General features: G+C 40.3%; 1 protein-coding gene across 2 annotated transcripts; it reads left to right on the top strand.

Annotated features, from left to right (window-relative positions):
- Positions 1–7,771: 7,771 nt before the first annotated feature.
- On the top strand, positions 7,772–23,754 carry LOC130425493 (butyrophilin subfamily 1 member A1-like). 2 transcript variants are annotated; one of them, XM_056751678.1, is made up of 9 exons: positions 7,772–7,883; positions 8,215–8,278; positions 8,598–8,948; positions 10,383–10,658; positions 15,285–15,392; positions 17,445–17,477; positions 17,675–17,707; positions 17,834–17,860; positions 23,142–23,754. In XM_056751678.1, the coding sequence occupies exons 2-9, from the start codon at positions 8,227–8,229 to the stop codon at positions 23,672–23,674; spliced, it is 1,413 nt and encodes a 470-aa protein (XP_056607656.1). In that variant the 5' UTR covers positions 7,772–7,883; positions 8,215–8,226; the 3' UTR covers positions 23,675–23,754. The 2 variants fall into 2 exon arrangements, with proteins under 2 accessions (XP_056607656.1, XP_056607657.1); XM_056751679.1 differs by lacking the exon at positions 10,383–10,658.
- The last annotated feature ends 255 nt before the right edge of the window (positions 23,755–24,009 follow it).

Raw genomic sequence — 24,009 nt, 5'->3', positions numbered from 1 at the left:
ATTATTCAGGAATGGGAAAAACCGAAATGACTGTATAAATTACGTTTTATTTTGCGTTCACTGATCCACAAATGCGTGCAGCGATTCACAAATGCACAGAAAGCGATTCACAAATGCACAGAAAGCGATCCACAAATGTGAAGAAGGCGATCTACAAATACATATAATTAAGATACATTTGTAAATATTTTTTATTTGCAAATCTCAGTGTATTGATTTGTGAATTCCATTTATTTTTGTGGAACGTCTAACATTATTGTTCGCTTTTTGTGCATATGTGGATTTAAAAAATGTTTGTGAAATTGTCAATATTTATTTGCGAATCGTAGTTTATTTATACAGAATAATGAAACAATTCTGATCCCGTAGGTTTATGAGCTATACAGCATGCAGCCACCAGGGATTGATCAAGATGCTTTGACTTCATAGGACTTCTATGGAACGGTGTCAATCTATTTTTCACATTAACAGTGACAATAATTACCCTTGATGCCCATAATAGATACAGATAATATGCAGAAATGATTGACATCTCGCTTATCTCTCTGTTATGGTACACAGACATAAACACTCTGAGACGGACAAGAAAACAAAAAATGACTGTCGTACGGAAGGTCTTAGTTGGGCTAAGCAGACCAAAGAGAAATAACTCTGAACTTTCTTTAAGAAGATTTAATTTTCTTCAAGGACATGTTCCAACCAGGATTCCACCACAAAAATCATATCCAGGAAAATAAAGTTCAAATTAGAATAAAAAACGAAAAATAAAGGAAATCATAACATGATAATGTTTACATGAGACCATCAAACATATTGGCTACTGCCCAACAGTCACACTTGGTTCTCTCTCCAACCCCCCTTTTTTGTCCAAACAATTAAACTCTTTATAGTTGAGGCTCCTCCCCTCAAATTCAAATGGACCAATGGCAAGATTCTCCAATACCATCTACATAGTTAGTTAGCAAATCATGTTTAACATCAACAATTAAACATGAATATTAGCTTCTTTATCAAGCTCCATTATACTCATAAAACCCAACGAGTTTTAGGAATCCTAAGACATACATTTAAATGTAATCGTTTAAACATTTTCCATATTTGAACTCCTCCTCCTCTAAGAAGGTATAAAGCAGGCTTCCTGTTCGCGAGCTCCTCCTATTAGGAAGTTCCAGGAAGAAGGTAAGAAAAGATTTCACCATTAGTCAACAAATCCTTATTGCCATAATTTACATTCATCTTTCTCTTATTTACAGGCACAACCGGCTAAGACCAACAAACATGAGTCGCAATGGAATGTGCACCTTCCATTCTACACATGTAAGGGGGAAAGAAAACGTGAATAAAGTTATCTTAAACACAGAACCCATTGTTTGATTCTTTGGCTCAAAAGTTACATACCTCACTTTATCACAATGACCATCGACTTTCTTCAGAGGAAATAGAAAGTAGCAATGAGAGAAATCATGAGAACATTTTGCCACGTGAAGAGAACAGAATTTATAACTAATAATCTGAAATTATTTAAAATACCGTCAAGTGCTGTATTTGAGTTCAGTTCTTTAAGTAAAGATTTACACATGGATGTTCAAAGTAACACAATTGTTGTTCCCTATCAAAAGCTACACTCGATGCTGCGTTTCAAACGCTATGGGAGAACAGTCTTTGTTCGACCGGTTGTGAAGCACGTGTGTCAAACATGCCAAAAATTATTTTGGCTTTAAATAACCTCGGCAGGTGACGTGGCTAATTACACCCGCACCTGCCGGTTATAAATACGCGTGAATGCGGACGCGTCATCAGTTTTTTTTGTCTTCAAGGACCGCTTTGGGTGTGCGTGTGTTGTGACGGAGAAGTCTCCCTCTTTGTTATTGTCACAAACAAACAGAAGAAGAAAGAAGATATTACCTAGATTCTTACACTAGTGACCAAGCGCTCTCTGAGTTACTTAGCCTAGTGTAAGAATAAGGAAAACTAAACCCATGACTGACTCAGATCGGAGATGTGTTCCTCCTTGTGAGAGGATCCTCTCCGATTTCGACAAGCATGAGTTCTGCTTTGAATGCTTGGGGGCTGACCATGCCACCCAGGGACTTGAGGGAGAGTGTGAACTCTGTGATGTCTTTGATTTCAGAGTTCTGCGTTCTCGGCTCGTCTTTTTTAAACGAGACCGAGCCGCACCTTCCTCATCATGGGGCTCGCGGTTTGAGCTTGCTGAGGCACGGGAAGCGGATCCGTCCACTTCTCTCGTGCATTCGCTGAACCGCGACGTCCTTGGGTCTGCTTCTGGAGCGTGCCACGGCACTTCTTCTGAGCCGGCGGAGGACGAGGCTTCTCTTGTTTCTGCGGGGTTAGATAGCACCGCCTCCGAGCATTTCTCTCGCGATTCTAAGGCGATTGAGGATCTAATCGGGGCGGTAACCAAGGCAGTCGACAGGCTCCACCTTGACTGGCCGCAGGAACAAGAGGCCCCCAAGGGTTCAAAGCTTGACGACAGATATCTGTCGGGTGGCCAGAGGGAGGAGCCCCAGAATCGGGCTCTCCCTTTCTTTGAGGATCTCGACGGCGAGCTATCTCACTCATGGCAGAAACCTCACTCCTCACGTGTTTTTGTGCCATCGACGTCGATTTATTCAACCATCGTTGGTGCAAAGACACAGGGATACACTGCGATGCCCAGGGTGGAAGAGACGCTGGCTAGCTATCTCTCCCCTGGGACATCGTCATCCCTGAAAAAGCCTTCTCTTCCCACCAAGCCTTGCAGAGTTACATCTGCGCTGGTGGGAAAGGCTTTTCAGGCAGCGGGTCAGGCTGGTGCTGCCCTGCACACCATGGCGGTTCTGCAGGCGTACCAGGCTGACCTACTGGATGATGTCAGCACTGGCGGGGTTATTGAAGAAGCAGCGTTTTCTGACCTACGCTGCACCACAGATTTGTCTCTCCGTGCAACCAAGCAGACGGCCCGTGCCATCGGCCGTTCCATGGCTGCTTTGGTTACTGCGGAAAGACACCTGTGGTTGAACCTCACGGGGATCAAGAGCAGGGACAGAGCCTTTCTCCTTGATGCCCCGATCTCGCCTTCCGGACTGTTTGGAGATGCGGTTAATACCGTTGTCACCAGGTTCCGGGAGGCGAGACGACATGAGGAGGCTTTCGTCAAATATCTACCCCGCCATGCTCAAGCGTCTGGAGTGTCGGCCACCCACTCTGGATCAGTTCCCCAGTCGCGGCCAGGCACACAGTCTCGGGTGAGTCGCGCCCCCCCTCGCAGAGGCAGGGGAGCGGCCCACCGTGCCCCTCAGGCCACCTCGGGAGGGAGAAAATCCTGAGAAGAAATCCTGAGACATGTGTGGCCGGGACTGTGGGGTGTGCCCCCCCGGGGAGGGGTGCCTAAAGTTCCAAGAGAAACTAGAGGCTCCTCTTCGGTACCCTCACAGGGCCCCTTTTGCAATCCCCGCAGCTACCAGCCTTTATTGGATTAGCGGTCTCAAAGATGCGAAATATTCGGTCGTCTCCTGCCACACTGCAGGGCACCGAATGTCTGGCATCCCCCCAACAGGACGAAGTGACAACATTGATACCCCTTTCACAGAATCTGGCAGCGTGGAAACTACTGCCAGGTATCTCTCCATGGGTAGAAAGAACTGTAACCAAAGGCTACAGAATTCAATTTGCATATTGCCCTCCGTGTTTCAACGGCTAGGTCTCCACTTCCGTGCAACCGGAGCGAGTGAATCTGTTGACACAAGAATTACAAGCTCTGCTGGACAAAGGGGCCATAGAACATGTTCCCCTATCAGACAGAGAGTCAGGCTATTACAGCGGGTATTTTCTAGTCCCAAAGAAGGATGGGGGGTTGCGTCCAATTCTAGATCTTAGAGGATTGATACGCTACTTGAAGACACTCAAGTTCAAAATGTTGACAATCAAGATGATTGTGTCTCAAATTCAGTGTCACGACTGGTTCGTGACGATCGATCTCAAAGACGCATACTTTCACATAGAGATCTTGCCACAACACAGAAGATTCCTGAGGTTAGCCTTGTCACCCCACACATACACAAAATGCATGGATGCAGCTCTGGCTCCTTTGCGACTCCGGGGCATCCGCATTTTGAATTACATACGACTGGCTGATTTTAGCTCAGTCTCGAGAGCTAGCGCTTCGACATCGGGATGTCGTCCTAGCTCATCTCAAAGCTCTAGGGTTGAGACTCAACGTCAAAAAGAGCGTTCTTTCCCCTACGCAAAATACAACGTATCTCAGGGTCATATGGGACTCGATCGAAATGCAGGCACAACTGTCTCCGGCACGTGTCGAGTCCGTTCAAAACACCCTGAGGAGCATCAGGTTAGGCCAGAAAGTGACAAATCATTACTTTCAGAGAGTTCTAGGTCTCTTGACGGCGGCTTCCACAGTGATACCTCTGGGCCTCCTGCATAGGAGACCGTTTCAGTTGTGGCTCAGAGCCAGGGGTTTCATCCAAGGGCCAACCCCCAGAGGCATATAAGGGTGACGCGCCAGGGGCTTCGCACCCTTTCTATGTGGTTCAGACCTCGGTTTCTGACTTTAGGTCCCACTCTCGGTCCGTGTTGTCGTCGCAAGATGCTAACGACAGACGCATCCCTCACGGGTTGGGGTGCGGTCTTAAATAGCCGTCCAGCCCATGGGATCTGGAGAGGTCATCTTCTCGATTGGCACATCAATTGCCTCGAAATGATGGCTGTATTTCGGGCCCTGAAATACTTCCTCCGGCAGTTGCGAGGCTACCATGTCCTAGTGCGGGTGGACAACACTTCAGTAGTCTCGTACATAAATCACCAGGGCGGACTGCGGTCACGCCACTTGAACGAATTGGCCCAGCAGATTCTGCCCTGGGCGGAGGGCACATTTCTGTCCCTCAGAGCAATTCAGATCCCGGGGCATATGAATGTGGGAGCAGACTTGCTGTCCAGACAAGCTCTGACAAACGGGGAATGGAAACTCCACCCTGAAGTAGTCACACAAATCTGGGAAAGATTTTACGAAGCAGAGGTGGACCTCATTGCTACACAGGAGACAGCAAAATGTCACCTCTACTTCTCTCTGACTCATCCAGCTCCCATGGGTCTGGACGCGATGGCCCATACGTGGCCCAGACTGCGTCTTTACGCATTTCCTCCGACAGCTCTGCTCCCGGGAGTCCTGGCGAAGGTCCGTCAACAGGGGTCTCGCCTCTTATTGATAGCTCCTCGTTGGCCAACCAGAATCTGGTTCTCGGACCTAGTATCCCTCCTAGACGGCTCTCCTTGGGCGATCCCAGTCAAGAGAGATCTTTTATCTCAGGCACAGGGGACAGTGTTTCATCCTCGTCCCGAGCTCTGGAACCTCCATGTCTGGCCCCTGAAGGGCACCAGCTGAGAGGCACTGGGCTCCTGCCTGTTGTAGTAGAGACTATTCCAAGCGCTAGGGCTCCCTCCACTAGAAGGTGCTACGCCCTTAGATGGAGCGTTTTTGACAGATGGTGCCTTGCGCACCATTCAGACCCAATTCACTGTCAGATAGTTTCAGTGTTGGAATTTCTGCAAGAGAAATTGTCCTCAGGGATAAGCCCTGGTACTCTTAGGGTTTACGTGGCCGCCATTTCAGCTGTGGGAAAGCACCCTTTAGTTGTCCGCTTTATTCAAGGAGCGAGGCGACTGATGCCTCCTTCTAGAAGGACCGTCCCTCCATGGGACTTAGCGACAGTGCTCGAGGGTCTAGTTAGCGCCCCCTTCGAACCTATGGAATCAGCGCCTGTCAGGCTTCTGACCTTTAAAATGGTTTTTCTAATGGGAATCACCTCCCTTTAGAGAATCTGAGATTTGCAGGCGCTCTCGACCTCGCTGTCCTGTTTAAATTTTGCCCCTGGGATGGTCAAAGCTATTCTGCATCATCACCCGAGTTATCTTCCTTAAGTTCCGTTCTCCACCGTGCATCCGGTTATTCTTGAGGCCTTTTGCCCTCCGCCGTTCACGACGTTGGAGCAGGAAAGATTACACCTACTGTGTCCAGTAAGTGCTCTTCAGACTTACGTCCACCGCACAAGCCAGTGGCGTAAATCAGAGCAACTTTTTATATGCTATGGGGGCCGCAACAAATGGGCGGCTGCTAACAAGCAAACAATGTCACATTGGGTGAGGGATGCTATTGCTCTGGCCTATGAAGCGCGCGGTCAAGCTTCACCTCTAGGAGTCAGAGCTCATTCCACAAGGGGGGTTTCTTCTTCTATGGCCTTAGCAAGAGGAGTCCCCTTGCAGCAAGTGTGTGATGCGGCGGGCTGGTCCTCTCCGCACACATTTGTTAGATTTTATAGTCTGGATGTCCATGCCACTCCCGGCTCACTTGTCCTGGAGTCTACATCCTAGAGTCGTGCCTGAGTCCTCCTCTCGGATTGTGCACACACGTCACACAACCTTGGGGGTCCAGACACTTCCAGTACGGCGGTGTTGGTATTCTTCCCATAGCGTTTGAAACGCAGCATCGAGTGTAGCTTTTGATAGGGAACGTCTCGGGTTACTTGGCTGTAACCCTGTTCCCTGAAGAAGCGGGAACGAGATGCTGCGCCTCAATGGCGCACTGTAGGCGTGCCCGGACGTCTTTCAGACAAAGTTTGAACCTGATGACGCATCCGCATTCACGCGTATTTATAACCGGCAGGTGCGGGTGTAATTAGCCACGTCACCTGCCGAGGTTATTTAAAGCCAAAATAATTTTTGGCGTGTTTGACACACGTGCTTCACAACCGGTCGAACAAAGACTGCTCTCCCATAGCGTTTGAAACGCAGCATCTCGTTCCTGCTTTTTCAGGGAACAGGCTTACTGCCAAGTAACCCGAGACATTTCCTTCACATTTATTAACACATCATATGAACAAAAGAGAGAAAAAAAGGCACAAAGGTCCCGTCTTGTATTTATCTGTGTTTATTCTACTCTGATTAAACAAAATGTTATTTATAATAGCTTTGTGTTTATTGTAATGTAGAATACATTGCAGAACCGCCACAGACAGTCTCTTGTATGAACCAGTTCTGCCCTCTGCTGGACACACGTTACACTTACTGGTGTTCAGTGGTGAGTTTATAGTCAGCAGATGGAAAGACTGGTTGTATAAATCATTTCACGATGATTTTTTTTGTCTTTATTTGAACAGAGAGGAGTGAAGTAGGAGAGGGAAGGGAGTGGGGTCAGGAATGGACCTCAATTCGGGACTCAAACTTGGGTCGTCTGAGGCCTAACTGTGTCACATGTTGCAGCACTAACGAGAAGTCCATCGACTCTGACTCGGGTCACAAATATTAAAAAGCATTTTGATCTGTCAGGCTGTTTGTAGTTTATGATGTGTGTTGATAGATCTTATGGGTGCTGTGCAGCCTTTGATGATTGTTTCAAATGTATTGTTTGCTTATAAATGACAATTCAGAAGAATCATTCTGTGGTTGTTCTCATTGCATTTCTCAAGTTTAAAGAATGTAAAACAACAGGTTTTGTATAAACGGCTGTTCAAGTTACATATGCAGACAGTTTTAAAACCTTTCTAAAGTTTTAAAGCAGTTAAACAATTGTTTATTAAAGTTAAATCACATCAATCCATTAAATACCAAAGTTATAAACTCTATAGTCTAGTCTAAATATAAAGACACACACACATGCACACACATGTTTATCAGCTAGAATAATGTGAAGGGTGTGACATTCATTCTGGTAAAAGTAAATCAGTTCTAAAGAACTGGTAAGTGCTGAAGAAACACATTTGTCTTTACATGTTTTCATGAGACAAGTCCTAACAGAGTTTTTAATGTTCACAGACTCCAGACGGGACGTCTTTTTTCATTGACACCTGATGTGATGCATCTCACTTGTGTTTGTGAGTATAAACTATAAATGTCTGACTGTCTATTATAGATTCAGTTATTTATTGATTTATTTCTCATTTCAGTTTGAAACATTGATATTGTGTAGATTTATGTGTGATATAGTGTATTTCATGAGTTTGTGTTTAAATGTGATCTTTGACAGATTGACAGATGAACAAACTCTTTCTGAACTCTGTTTCTATCACATGATCTTCACCAGTTGAACCAGTTCTGAACTTTTATGACTATAATAAATGATTTTATGTAAAATGTTCTCATATCATCGGTGTGAACTGACTATTGTAGACAACAATATTGTTATTTTTCTATTTTTCTATTCAGAGACGTTCAGAGATGAAGTTCATCTGTGTGATTTTACTCATTCTTACTGGAGTTACACAATCAGGTAAATGTTTACTGTGTTAACATGTGTAAAATATATATATGAAAGATAGATGCTGTAATAATTAATAAAACAGTGTTGGATTCATGTTTGCATCAAAAGTTTCAGATTAAATGACATTTAAAATGTGTCTGTTACTCTTAATTGTCGAGTACTTGAAGTGTCTCAGAGCAGGAAAGACATCATATTGTCTCTTATGGTCATGTTTGATACACAACACTGGAAATCACTGAAACATTTAGAAATGAAGCAGATCATCTGCATAATTCATTATAACTGAGTGTTGTGACAATTGAAATGTTTCATATTAATCTCATGTCAGATGAGTACGAGGTGATTGGACCTTCAGCTCCTGTGATGACTGTATCTGGTGAAGATGTGATTCTGCCGTGTTCTATCAAACCCAACATCAGTGCTGTGAACATGAGAGTCGAGTGGATCAGACTTGATCTGAAAGGCTCAATAGTTCATCGGTATGAAGATCATAAAGACATAAACACAGATCAGCTTCAGTCGTACAGAGGAAGAACTCAAGTGTTTAAAGAAGAACTAGAGAAAGGAAACACATCACTCAAACTCTCAAGAGTCCAAATCTCTGATGAAGGACTTTACAAGTGTTTCATTCAGTCTCAATCCTGGAGTGATGACATCACTGTTGATCTCAGAGTTGAAGGTGAGCAAAACCAGGGGCCCGTTTCAATAAGGAAACAACAAAAGAGTTAATATGCGAGTAGTTTTACACAGAGATGCAAAACTTTGAGTTTTTGGTTTCAGAACAGCTGATTTGAGTTAGTTCAATCAATTCGTTATAGACTTACCTTAAGTTAAGCGCGTACACCACAACTACGACAAGCCGTGATCAATAGAGCTCCGATAGTACAATTCACCTTGGCACAGCACCGAAAAAAGCAACATAGTGGCAGAAAGCACTTGAGACCGAGGCACACTTTCCACAATGCATACAGTGGATTTTCTAATGTGCTTTAATGTGTAAATGACTTAAGTTTAAATTAATAAAAAGACAAATATACCAAAAAACAAACACATTAATCAATAAATTAATGAAAGAACAGAAATAAAACAAATAATAAAATCTATCATGTTCTCACTCAACATCAGTTCTCCAGTGATGTGGACGAGTCGTAATGGTGTGTAGAACACTTGTTAAGAGGCGACAGAGTCTGGTGTCAGCATCACACTAATGAGCAGTTCGAACCCTACTCGGAGAAGATTTGAGTAGGAACGGCTGCATGTCAAAATGAATTGTTTATTAACTTTATCGCTTTTTTATAATTTCTGCATTTGACTGCATTTATTAATTTCTTTATTCATTCACATTATTTATACACTTTATTAAGTCACTTCTTATCCTCCATAGAAAACTACCATGTATGAGAACATGTTAGGTAAATAATAAACTCTGATAAAATACACGGCAACGATGGCTGAAGTTATTGATGTAAGGATGGATGAGAAATATTTTGATATATCTAATTCACTGTAATGAAAAATAGTACAGTTCTAATAATACTACACAGGGAATTGACAAAATTCCACTTGGGTTCTAAATTCCTCTCCTGAAATCACAGAACATCCTTATGAATTAATGCAGCCCCTCTACATACAGGATCCTCTATAAAAGCACAATTGATATTTTAGAAACCGAGTCTCTTTGTGATGTGTGGGATGAATGAATGTATTAATGAATGCATGAGGTACACCACTTTCTCTTCAAAAAAGGGAGGAGAGGGAAAGAAATTCTGGGTTTCCAAAGAAAACATGCTCTCGACTAGGTTAGGTTCATAGAGTAAGTTACTACGGTTACCTCTCTTTTAGAAACGGGCTTGAGTTACCCCGCTTTCTCGGGTTTGACATACCTGGTATTCTGAAACGGAAAACACAGAGTTTCTCTCCTTTCAGGGTTAAAATTCTCAGAGTTTTCACTAAACCTACTTTCTGAGACGGGCCCCATTGAGTTATGATTGATTAGTTTAGTGTTTTGTTTCTAGAGTTTTTCTTTTGTTAGAATCCCAATATGCCAGAACAAATGTTTTTAAAAGTTTTAACAAATGTAAACCAATTTTTTTTTCATTGGTGGGTTGTGTAGCTGTAGGTCGTCCTCTAGTCATCACTGTAGATGGGTTTGATGGGTCTGGTGGTCTTCGTCTACAGTGTGAATCTAAAGGCTGGAACCCTGAACCTGATCTTGTGTGGCTGAACAGTGAAGGAGTAACTTTAACATCTGAATCTCCAGACACACACAGAGATGACACAGATGGATTCAGTGTGAAACACAAGATCACTGTATATAACACTGACACTAAATATCACTGCAGAGTCAGAATGAATCATCACATGATGGAGACTGAGATCATCACATCCAGTGAGTACAGATTTCTGTTCTGTATTTGATCTGATCTCATGATCATCTGAAGCAGTAGAAACATGGAAATATTTATCATTTAAGTCAATATAATCACTGACATTAGTTAAAGAGGTGTCAGGAGGGTCCGTGTACCTTCTGGTCACTTTATTTTCGTTTTAGTAAGGTAATTTAAAGGGCTGCAAATTCTGCTGTTTTCTGCTGTTTAAAATAGTCAGTGGTATCCCCAGAATGTCTCTGTAAAGCTTCAGCTCAAAATACACCACATGTCTTTCAATACAATATGTTGAATATGGCCATTTGTGGCTGCAATGGAAAACACGCCGTTTTTGTGTCTGTTTAAATGCAAATGAGCTTCTGCTCCCCCCGTATGCAAAATATGATGTAGAGCACTTACACATGTGCTTTGGATGACATCAAGACAAGCAATATGGCCGAAACAATATTACATCTGAAATGCCTTTTCCAACCAAAACCATACCTTAACCGCAATAAAAATTGTCATGATTCTCGGATTGAGACATGGCGTGAGAACCCAATTGCAGGCAGACACGGACGGTAGATGTGACAGGGATGTTTATTAACAAATAAACACAACAAAACAAGACAGGCAAAACAAAAACCCACGAGGGGGAAAACAGGACAGGAATATATATAACTTAAACAAGAACACTGACTGACTAAACTATAAGACAAACACTGGTAACAAACACTAGACTAAACTCACTTAGACACGGGAAACAGGAACAAGGTAAGACGACTGGAAACAGGAACATGAACAGGTACTGCATACAATGCACGAGCAACGAGACAAAGAAACATGAGGACTCTTTATAGGGGAAACAAACAGAGGATGGTAACGAGCAACAGGTGCTGGGGATTAGCACTAAGGAGAGGCTGACGAGGAACGAGATGTAGGGAACAATGACAAGACACGAGAAAGAACTAGGTCTTTCCCACATAAAACCATCAGGCAATGCCATGGCTCCACTTGAGACAGGAATAAAACATGACATGGTAGTGGAACCATGACAAAAAATCACCTTGATGCCTTGTTCATGAATATGAATTAAATGGAGAAGACAAAAACAATGAACAACATATGCTGTATGAAATGTTGACCATTGATGATTAATCATGTGCATGAATATAACAGACATAAACACGGCTATAGGCAAAAACATTGATTTCAGAGTACTTGTATGACAGACAGGTATGTAAAGATCAGCAACCAGGTTGTCTTACAAATGCACACTCTGTTTCTATTCCGTCTAAGTATTGTCGCTATAACTTTCTTTTGGTGTTATGAATACATTTTACAGAAATGATGTCGGTCACAAGTCTTCTGAACCAATGGGCGCCTTGCCTTTTACTACTAAAGTTACGACACAACACCTGTCTTTGGACCAAAGTTAACTCTCAGGTTTAGCCGAGAACATGTTAACAACAGCCGCTAACTTGCTAAGCATATTATTTAAGAAAGGCGATTTAAAAAGGATGTATAATACTTACTTCTTCCGTAGATGAATCTTGTTTGCGAACAGCTGGTACTGATCCACTCTTTGAATATTTTTTTATTGGCGAAACCCATGCTATACTGACGACACTTGTTTTTATTTTCTACTAATATTCCAGAACCAAGCGGTGGAAAAATGAGTAAATTTTGCAGTTCTTCTGACATTTATAGAAAAGAAAATCCATTGAAAACGAAAACCAAAAGATTCCTTAGTTTCTATTTTACTTAACTGCATAACTTGGATGCCCACAAAAAATCATAAGCTTGGTCGATTTGTCGTATCTGGAGGCGTGGCCTTACACGGAGTCGGCGTGGGGAAAATCATACCGTCAATGGGTAAAACAAACAATGCTTTCCCCTTGACTGGAAATGAAAGTGAAAGTGACCTATTTGTCAGTTATGGTGACCCATACCCGAAATGTGACCTCTGCGTTTAACCCATTCATTGAGTAGTGAACGCACGCACAGCAAGTGGTGAACACACGTACACTGGGAGCAGTGGGCAGCTATCACTGTAGCACCGGGATGCAAGTAGTCACGACAACCTTCTGGTCACAAATCCAACTCTCTAACCATTAGTCCACCACTGCCCATGCAGTTGTGCATAGCATTTACCCTGTATGGCCTAAAAAAACCCACTTTTCCTATTCAACAGAGCGACGTACATAGAAAAACCGAGCCGTATTGGGAGAGTATATGATTTAAATATCTTAACATTAACATTAAATGAATACATTGCAAAGTTTCGACTGTAGCACCAGGCACAGTCAGTCATAATCATAAAGAGCCAAGACCAAGCCCAAATAAGTTCTGCACATGTTCATTCGAATAAACGGATATGACGTTTATGTGTGCGTTCCCAGTAATGCAGACGATCATCCACACCCACTGATTAACATGCAATTTGACTTTAAAAAGGAAAAAAATTGAAAATCAAACTTTACATTTTAATTTGAATTGTGTCAATATTATTGCGTGAGCATTCATTAAAAACTTTGTAAAAATGTTTTTGCAATTTCTTTCCCGTTTGCCTTTTCATTTTCATATTGGCAGTCTCGCCTCGAGATTTTAGTGAAAATGAAATGTCAAATCACAAATTGCATTTTCTTTTGTAAAATTGAAAATGAAATATTTTCATTTTGTTTTTCATTTCGGCACATAGTGTGTGCGCAGTTGTGTAAAATGAAATTGTTTATCTGGTTTTATTTTCATCGTTTAATTTATTTATTTAAATTTGGCAGGATTCGCCTTCCATAAGAAATGAGTGCTTATGTACAGTTGTGTTCAAAATTATTCAACCCCCACTGAAATTGATTGTTTTGGTCGGTTTGACATTGATTATGATCATTCAGTCATCCTGCTTACAATTAAATCAAAGAGGCACGTGTAGGTCAGACAAATATAACATAACATTTATAATGAAATAACCACAAATGTCTTTTCTGAGCTCACATTATTATCAGTTTTATTCAACCCCCAAGTGACATTCAATCTTAGTACTTAGTACAACATCCTTTTACAGTTATAACAGCTTTTAAACGTGAAGCATAGCTTGACACAAGTGTCTTGCAGCGATCTACGGGTATCTTCGCTCATTCATCATGGGCAAAAGCCTCCAGTTCAGTCACATTCTTAGGCTTGCGCACTGCAACTGCTTTCTTTAAGTCCCACCAGAGGTTCTCAATCGGATTTAAGTCTGGTGACTGCGATGGCCACTTCAAAATGTTCCAGCCTTTAATCTGCAACCATGCTCTAGTGGACTTGGAGGTATGCTTGGGATCATTGTCCTGTTGAAAGGTCCAACGTCTTCCAAGCCTCAGGTTTGTGACGGACTGCATCACATTGTCATCTAATATCTCCTGGTACTGAAGAGAATTCATGGTACCTTGCACACGCTGAAGCTTCCCAGTACCTGCAGAAGCAAAACAGCCCCAAAGCATGATTGACTCCCCGCCATGCTTCACAGTAGGCAAGGTGTTCTTTTCTTCATAGGCCTTGTTCTTCCTCCTCCAAACATAGCGTTGATCCATGGGCCCAAACAGTTCTAATTTTGTTTCATCAGTCCACAGAACACTATCCCAAAACTTCTGTGGTTTGTCCACATGACTTTTGGCATACTGAAGTCGACTCTTCTTATTCTTTGGGGACAGCAAGGGGGTGCGCCTGGGAGTTCTGGCATGGAGGCCTTCATTACGCAGGGTGCACCGTATTGTCTGAGCAGAAACTTCAGTACCCACATCTGACAAATCTTTTCTCAGTTCCTCAGCAGTCACACTTTCTCCACTCTACGCTTCAGGTAGCGCACAGCAGTCGAAGTCAGCATCTTCTTTCTGCCACGACCAGGTAGCGTTTCAACAGTGCCCTTTGCCTTGAATTTGCGAATGATGCTTCCTATGGTGTCTCTTGGTATGTTTAACATCTTTGCAATCTTCTTATAGCCATTGCCCTTCCTGTGGAGAGTAATCACCTGTTCTCTTGTCTTCCTGGACCATTCTCTTGACCTCACCATGTTTGTAACCACACCAGTAAATGTCTAGAAGGAGCTGAATATCACAGTCATTTTAAAGCTGACTATTTGGTGCTTATTAGGCTTTATTGCTGCTCCCTGATATCCACAGGTGTTTTCAATACCTGATTGAAAACACTTCATTGAACCTCTGTTCTTCAGAATGGTAGTCTTTAAGGGGTTGAAGAATTATGTCAATGAAGAATTCACAAAAGAAACATTTACTACTGTATTACAAAACTAATTGATGTCATTTTAGTTGCATATGGTTCTTTAAGAAGTCCTTGTAGGATTTCATTCTGAATACAATTACAAATGTACACTAAATTCCCTAAAACCATTTACAGGATTGGGGGTTGAATAATTTTGAACACAACTGTATATATGTTTTTAGGGGTTTTTGATGATGATGATGATATCTGAGGGTTCCTGACATTATGAAAGTTTGACAGCATCTGATGTTTTATACCTGTTTGTTGTAGTGCACTGCACTTTAGTTTTCATTTAAAATATTGCACTAAAACCGTGTGTAATTGTTTATATTTATAATGAAACATTGAGTTATTTTAGACTGTAAACAGTGAGAGTCAGTTTTGTTTTCCAGGTAAAATGTTTCACTCGTGGAGATCTTCAGTGATTCTGATATCAGTTGCTGTTGTTCTCAGTGTGATCGCTGGAATACTGATCACTAGGTTTGTCCGTAAACAGAGAGGTAACATTCATGTGTTTGATCATATTTAATATATATAAATACTGTATATAGTGTTTAACCTGTAGTTAGCTAGAAATGTTGTTTATGTCGAGATTGAGCATCTCATGGAGTTTGTGTGAATGATGTTTGTTACAGCTTTAAAAAAGCAACTTTATGTAGGTTTAGATTCATCTTATCTTCTGTTAAACACACATGAGATATTTCACTTCTCAAGTTCTATGATCAGTGCTGGAAACTAAACTGAACACACGCAGGGCGGATTTAGTGATTTGGGGGCCCTGGGCAAATCCATGTAGGCTATGGGTGCCCCAACTCCGCCTCCAATTTCTTTAGGCATTAAAAACTCTGATCTGGGATTACTATATACAAAGTCTGCCATCTCTCGTGCTTTGTTGAGGTTAACGACCTTTCATGCATTTAAATGTGACCAAATTTATGTACTAGTGCGTACAGTAGGAATCGTTTGCACTGTACTAACGTTTTATATTAGGGTATATCTTCATGCGCCCATCGGTCTGCGCAGCCGAGTCAAACAACCTCTCTTCCCTGAACTGGCCCTCTCCTACCAAGCGCACAGCTCTCTCTGTTTGAAAGATCTTTTGGTCATCAGTCATTATAACTGTGTTGTTGGTGTTAATGGAGAAATACTCACCGAAACATTATCAATGCAAGAAAAATATGCTTTGCATGAACACATGTATGCAATATAGTATGAAACACAAAATAATCACATGTAACATGTATCATCTGACCCATTGTTTTATCGATATATTTTCCCGTACATTTTTTTGATGGTGGAATCAGAGAGTATCTTCGAGACTTGACCTAAGCAAAAGAAGCACAAGGACATTTTTGTTATGCGTTAGTGCTTTCATGTTTATGAACTGGGCGATAATATTTCTGGAAATAAGCAGTCAGTGCCTTAAGGATTTTTCCTTGTTTGCAAATTGTGAAAATATTTGTAATGTTTTTTACAACATTAATTACTTAAATACTAAAAGGATTTATATGAATAGAAATACTTAATAACTATTATTGATCATGCTTAACCTAAAATATAAATAAAAAAATGAAAGGTTTTGAAGGAAATTTTTATAAGTAAACGCAAACAGCAAGTGGCCTAATAGGTGCTGGAGTGATTGAGATGCTGGCACTATAAGACTCGAGGTAAAGCGTTGATTCATGATACACGTCCCAAAAAGTTTCCCCAAAATCGGTTTGTTTACTTTATACCGGATCTTTCTTTTGTAAACTTGACGGACATTTTGACATAATTATATGTGTATTTTACCATGCATGCATCAAGCCTGTAAGACAAGATTTGCGCGCTGACGGGAAGCATTTTCTCAAGGATAATGTTTTTTTACAAGGATAACAAAATGGTATTGCTCCACTTTGCTGTCATATATTAGGATATTATTGTTTCTTTGGCATTTATGTGAGGCAGAAGCCAGGTAAAAATGGTTCACACAAACCTGATCTCATGGGATCGACAGGCAACATCTGTGCATTGTCCTCGTAAAAATAATGGAGGAGTGCCTTCCTACAGATGTAATAACGTGAAAGGTTAACAGGGATATCCCGAATATTTTGATGATTACTTGGGGCTCTACGTGGCTGCTGATGTAACCAGAACGAACTGTGTCCAAGCAGGCCTCGAACCGGATCGGTCCGGCATAGGAGTCGAGCTCTCAAACGACGAGGCTAAGGACCGCAGTCTCTAGTGACTGACGCTAAAGGATCCTTGAGGACGAGGAGTGAAGTTTACATACTGCACAGCACTTCGCAAACTTGCCTCTGTTACACTGACATGGCTTATTGGTTAAGTTCACCCCTTTCTTTTGGAAGCCCCTGGTAGCTCGGAGCCCCAGGCATTTGCCTACCTTTGCCTAATGGGTAAATCTGCCCCTGAACACACGCTATACAGGATCAATACATGACAATATACAAGGAACATCATCACATGAGAGCAGATCTTAAAAAAATAGGATTAATTTGTTATTCCTGTTGAAAAGTCATAAATATATAATTTCAATGTGGTTTTCTCTTCAGATCTACAGAGAGAGGAACAGAGAATACAGAACGGTAATTTTATCTTTTTATCGTTTTTTAGGTGTTAAATCGTTGTTTGATCAACTGAGTATTTAAAGATTAAAATATGAAATGTTTTAAATGTCATTTACATACAGAAATGATTATAACTATATGAAATAGTTTCTTTCGTATTTTCTGTTTTCTATATGTTAATTCATTTTTTTCTTTACTTTAAAAATGTTCTTCAGAGCGTGAGCCACTACTGATGACTGTAAAAAATGGTGAATTGATTTTAATGTCTTTATTAATTTAATTGATACATTAAACATTTTATATTTGGGTTATAAATCTTTAGAATAATTGTGTTATGGACTCTGTATAACTCAATACTGTCTGTGTGTTTTTAGTGACTTCACTGTTAAGAAAACATGCAGGTAAGTGAAAGTTTGATCAGATGATTAAAGTATTTTAGATCTACAGCTGTTACAGGTGATTGTTTGTGGTCACAGGAAAATAAATCATCAGTGTGTCAATGTGAAGTGATCTATAGGATCTTTCTCCGCGTTTTATCCAAAGCGACTTACATTGCTTTATCATATACATTTTACATAGGTATTTGCAATCCCCTAGGTTTGAGCCCACAACCTTGCGTTGTTAACTCAATGCTCTTACCACTGAGCTACAGGAAAACTCACTGCTTCACTGCGTTATGTGAGGTAGCCCGGTTCTTTATAAAATAAGCACTCTAGAAATAGTTGAAGTTGCATTTGTTAGGACTCATAGCATAAAAAGAAGCCAAATTGCAAGCTAAATCCAACCATCAATATAATTTATTTTTTTAATTTGTTTGAGAACCCACAATCTCATGCCCAAATGTATCAACCCCGCTACACTAGCTTGCAGTTTGGTTATATCAAAGGTTCTCAAACTTTGGGTCGGACGGACACGCAAAGCCACTTGCTGTTGCGATGCATTAAAACGTTTACTCCAGTAACTTACAACTACTTGTAAAGTTCACACGTTTATTGTGCTTGGACACTGGATGCGCAAGCCATGTAGCTTATTGTCACGTTTATTAAAACATTAAAATATAATCAACATTATTAATCACACTTACAATATCAGGGGAACGAAATAAACAAGTATGCCATTATTGTGAAGCCCCACAATGAGATATTTTGATATTGAAATTAAACATATTGATTCATGACAAGAAAAAAAAGTATAGGGAGTTAATGTGTTTTAATATTTTCTATTTAAAAGCTCTGCCATGAGATAGCCTACCTTTGATTATACCTGTGTTTGGGAAACCCTTATTTATATTATCATATATGCTATAGTGTTATTATTTACTCAACAAAAGCGCAGAACCCGGAACATAACAGCTATAGCAGGAAAAAGGAGCTGAATTTACGGGCTTTGTATTTGTCAAAGTAAGAGCAACACGATCCGAAAGCTATTTTCTGTCCTGGCAGGTTAACTTTTCTAATTGCAGCATACATTGTAGCCAGGTTTTCACTGTTTATATGCACAAAAATGCTCCGCGGACGGCTCCGTCTTTGATTTGGCCATTCGATTGCTGTTGTTTGACTAAACTCGAAACCGCAAACTTCCTCTTTAAATATACTCAAAACTGTTTGGGTTGTCTGCTGATGCACCTTTTTTAGATAATAACATTAAAAAGCTAACAACCATAAGTGTAAGACAATTATATTCTTTGCATGATAACACGTCAACATAATGTTATTTTGAAGTTTAAAATTTTATTTGTAAAAACCGTGACATAAAAAAGCTTTTTTCCGCAGTGGCCACTAGCGGGATCCAATCTTAACAGGGATAAGGTAAAGTTCTCCAGACCAACCTTGCGAACGTATAATTTACAGACGGTAAAGGGGGGACGCGGCCCAGATCATTCACAAACTGTAAAACTATTTTATTAATTTTCGATTGGTCTCTCTCTCTCAGGAACCCACTGTGTCATTTGGCCTTTGCTGTAAATAAAAAATCCAGTTCATTACTTGCAATAATTGACTATTTCTTGTATAGGCCAATTTTGTTTCATTTACATAATAAAAAATCAAGTTTAAAGCCTACCCTTTATTTGAAAGAAAGAATGTATATTTTCCCAACATTACATTTCATAGTATTTTGGTGGCTCTAGAAATAAACCTGTTTAGGTGGTTTCTGGAATGAAATTGTTTGAAATATACTGTGTGTAATACAACACATTTTTTTTTTACTTATTGACATACGGACAACATTTCAGTAGGCAGTGTTCATGTTCAGGGCATTTATAACAAAAAGAGAGACGGCCGTGCGATTGATGCGCCCTGCATAACACTGGATGCAGCAGGCTAGGGGCTACTACAGTCCAACTTTTGGCTTTGCTGACCTATGAAAAAGCATTCTTAGATGCCTTGTGTGCCCTTTATATTCCATTAACTTGTAAATTACATTTTTAATCAACCACTGTAAAACAAGCCAGTTCTCATGAATGAAATGCCTAGAAACGCTGTTGCAATATCGTTGTAGCAAAGTTCAAAGTTCAAAGTAAAGAAGGAAGGAGGTTCAACAAACTTTAATCAAAATAAACAAACAATAACACGGATGTAAAAGGACAGCAGTCATCTCACTGTCGGCTGCCGGCTACAATAACATAAAAACAAACAAAGCACATGTCCGGGCCCGATCCTCCCTCGTCGTACACTCTGCCGTTCGTCCTTTAATGCTTCCAATCTCCATTGTGTGAGATATGGAGCCGGTGCAACGCGCAGCTGATACTCATTATCACTCGCATCACCGGCCTCTCGTCATTTCCTCACGGCTCTCGTTCCGCATTGCTCGTCACAATCGTGTAACTCTCAGAAACAACAGGTGTCAATTTCCTGTTTTTTAAATTATGATAATGTAACCCCTAAATGGCCCAGGATTAATCCCCAATTATAATGATTAATCTCAAAATTCTGAAACAGTTTAGCATTTAAATCAACAATAGGTAGCTTATTCAATATTCATGACCAATTATTATTTTCTGTTCTTTTTTCCAGAGCGCATCATAAATAAATTACATTTTCTGCGGTTCAAGTTTTGCTTCTTGTTCTGGTGGTGTTACAGACTAATGAGTTTTTTATTGATTTGTTCAACACAACCCGCTATTATGCTACTAGTTTTTATTTATATAATAGGCTACAGATCAAAATCAAACAGACATCGATATAGAAATTATATAGAAAACGTCATCAATGGATTTATATGTGGTATAGCCTACTTTGGTTAGAAATCATGCTTGAGGTTCCTTACACTGTAAAATCTAATTAGTTGATCTTACTTAAAAAAAGCATGCAAACCGATTCCCTTAAAAATACTAAGTAAAGTGAAATGGTATTGTTGAGTTCAAGTAACTTAAAAAATTAGTTCAGATGTACTTTTGACTTAGTGTGGAGTTCTCAGAATTAACTATTATTGCTAATTTAATAATTTCCATTGGATTTATTGCATTCATCATTAGAGTTTTAAATTCACTAATTCTTTTTTTTATTTCACATAAATGTTATTCTAAAAATGCATAAATCAAACACCTTGACTTGTGCAACACAAAACGAGCAAGAGGAGACTGATCTCAGAACTGTATGCACAGAATATGCTCATTGGTAACAAACACATGAGGTTCGCAGACGCTAATCACATGCACATGTCTTCTAAACAGTGGTAACCACAATTTTAACCACTAATGCAGTCGGGCGCAAAGCATGTTGGGAATCTTTTCTGCGTACAGGCAAGATCTGCTCTCCACTGCCTCTTGCTGGTGTAGTAAAGTAATGACTTCGCTTGCCGCTAGTTGCTTGATTTAAGTAAAATATACTAAGTGCGAAAAGTAAGTAGTTTGATTTCCCCTGCAAGTAATCGTAACTTAATAAAAACTAGTAAAATATATACATTTTGACAACTGAGTAAAGTTAACAAATAATTTCTAAGTAAGGACAACTATTAGATTTTACAGTGTAGCAAAACAAATACTTTGACAATTTTCATGTTAATGACGTTCCAAGTCCGTTATCTTATTAGCTCTAAATCCAGAAATGCATGCCCAGCAACATTGCTGCCAAGGAAAAGCAAAAGCGAGCGCAATGAAACCATAATAATTCAAATTCTGTGTCCTCATAAACAACATTTACATAAACGAATATTGGAATAGTTTCATGATCTTAAATCTTAGAAAATAATATGAAAAAAATCTTGCCTCCTCTGTTTCTTCCTGTAAAGCGGCATTGAAACAATTGGAACATTGCAATAAAGCAATGATTTTCAATCCTGAGCCTGGGGACCCACCACTCTACACATTTTGTATATCTCTTTTAAATGACACAGTTAGTTCAATTCATGGATTTCTCATTTAATGAGCTCATGATTTGAGTCAGGTGTGTTAGATAAGGGAGACATTCAAAAATATGCAGAGTGGTGGGTCCTCAGGCTCAGGATTGAAAACCACTGCAATAAAGCACTATATAGACTGTGATTGAACAAGTTGTAAAGCTCCAGTAGCAGCAGTTTTTCCTTAACATATTTTAATGTGGGTCCACAATACTGTAACCCATTAAAATTGGTTGAGAAATTCGCGAGTGATATTCGTTATTATGCTTCACACAAAAATAAAAAAAACGCAGCTTCGTCGTTTCCTGGTTTTCTGACGTTTCGTGTTTTTAACATGATTTAATCTACATGTACTGTCCGAAGTGATTCGGATTTGCATAATACTTGACAAAAATGTGTTGGCCTAATGTTAAAATGCAAATGAAAACTCTCCCCTAGGTATCCCCTAGTGTTCTGGACTCTCGTCTGCAGCCCATGTTGCCCACTGGGTTGACGGCATAATACATATAATTTTACAAATGCACACATTCTTGAAAAACGTGTTCGGCAGTTGTAAAGAAAAAAATTCAAAGCCATGCTATCAATGGTCTGTCTATCCCACTTTTGTTTTGAAATTCCCTCTTCTCCCCTGTCATAAAATCATGTATACACAGACATATTCGGAACTAGGACCGTGTGCAATGCCAAGCATGAGGGAACATCACATTTATATGTATAATTCATGAATGACACGTGGTTACGCTAATGATGATGTCACGACTGTATGTTTAATCAATTATATGCAAATCTTTCCGTTTTGTGACTTTCAATTGGCTAAAACCAATACGTCTGTAGACCAAATGACATCTTTAGGAGCAATAACGCAACCACGCATTATATCGTCTGTACATGTTACATCTAAAGACATTTTTGATAAAACGGCCTTCCATACTAAACGTACCTGAAGGGAGGGCAGTCATTAAGTCAACTACTTAAGCAACCGAAGGAGACATTCAAAGAAAAAAAGACAGGGTTGGATGCAACAAATAAATCATTAGTGCCCCACAGATTTTTCCTTAAAAGGTTAGCGAACTACTGCGTGTTAACAGCACATACCTGAAACCACCATCAGATTGGGAAGGATCTGGATGTGACGCACCATAGTCTGCTACCAACCAGCTCGAAAATAGCAAGCACTCATTACTGATTGGTGATCCCGATTGTCAATCACCACCAATGACCTCATTTCACTCAGTCACACTCTGTAACGTGATTCTAGTTTCTAGAAAAGCACAAACTAATATTATTATTCTCATCATTATGACATCATCCATGTGTAAAACAGAATTCTTCATATTTCAACAGTGAATGTGACTCTGGATGCTGATTCAGCTCATCCTCGTCTCATTGTGTCTCATGATGGAAAACAAGTGAGATGTGAAAACAAACAACTTGAAAGAGTGAAGAATGAAGATACAGGACAAAATTACACATTTGATAGTCGTTTCTGTGTTGCTGGAAATGAAGGATTCTCTTCAGGGTGTTTTTATTATGAGGTGCAGGTGAAGGGGGTAGATTGTTGGCGTGTGGGTGTGACCAGAGAATCTGCTCAGAGGAAGGGGTTGTTCTCTATGGAACATCAGGATGGATACTGGACTGTGTGTTTGAGCGGTCACAGATATTATGCTGGTGAAAAACATGTTGTTCTTTCTCTGAGTGTGAATCCTGAGAGGATCGGGGTGTTTGTGGATTATGAGAAGGGTCGAGTCTCATTTTATGATGTGGAGTCAATGTATCATATTCACTCTTTTACTGCTCAATCTTTCACTAAGAAACTATATCCTCTTTTATTTTTGGAATCCTCTGTTCCACTCATCATCTGTAGGGATCTTTCATGAGATCTGATAGACACCTGATCTGAACACAAAGTGAGGAGAGAATAACAGACAGAGAACAGAATAAACACTTTCAAGAACAACAGGATCTTGTGATTTACTCGCCTTCGAGTTGGTCCAAATCTGTATGAATTTATTTTTTGGTTGAACACAGAGAAAGATATTTGGAAAAGAATGCTTATAACCAGACAGATTTTTCCCCCCATTGAATCCCATAGTAGGAAAACATAAAATGGTCAAAAGTGCCCCGAGAACTGTTTGCTGTCCTACATCCTTCACCATTTCTTCATTTGTTTGCTCGAGCAAGCTGTCATGATTCCACTATCATGTCATGTTTA

Source organism: Triplophysa dalaica, chromosome 7 (assembly GCF_015846415.1).
Source record: "Triplophysa dalaica isolate WHDGS20190420 chromosome 7, ASM1584641v1, whole genome shotgun sequence".
In the NCBI taxonomy this organism is placed as follows: Eukaryota; Metazoa; Chordata; class Actinopteri; order Cypriniformes; family Nemacheilidae; genus Triplophysa; species Triplophysa dalaica.
This window is presented reverse-complemented; position numbering and strand designations above follow the sequence as displayed.

Bases quoted from the DNA above. Each gene is read 5' to 3' on its own strand.
- LOC130425493 (XM_056751678.1), top strand. From the start codon at position 8,227: ATGAAGTTCATCTGTGTGATTTTACTCATTCTTACTGGAGTTACACAA. The intron at 8,279-8,597 runs GTAAATGTTTAC...ATCTCATGTCAG, and splicing joins TACTGGAGTTACACAATCAG to ATGAGTACGAGGTGATTGGA. The intron at 17,708-17,833 runs GTGAATTGATTT...GTGTGTTTTTAG, and splicing joins ACTGATGACTGTAAAAAATG to TGACTTCACTGTTAAGAAAA.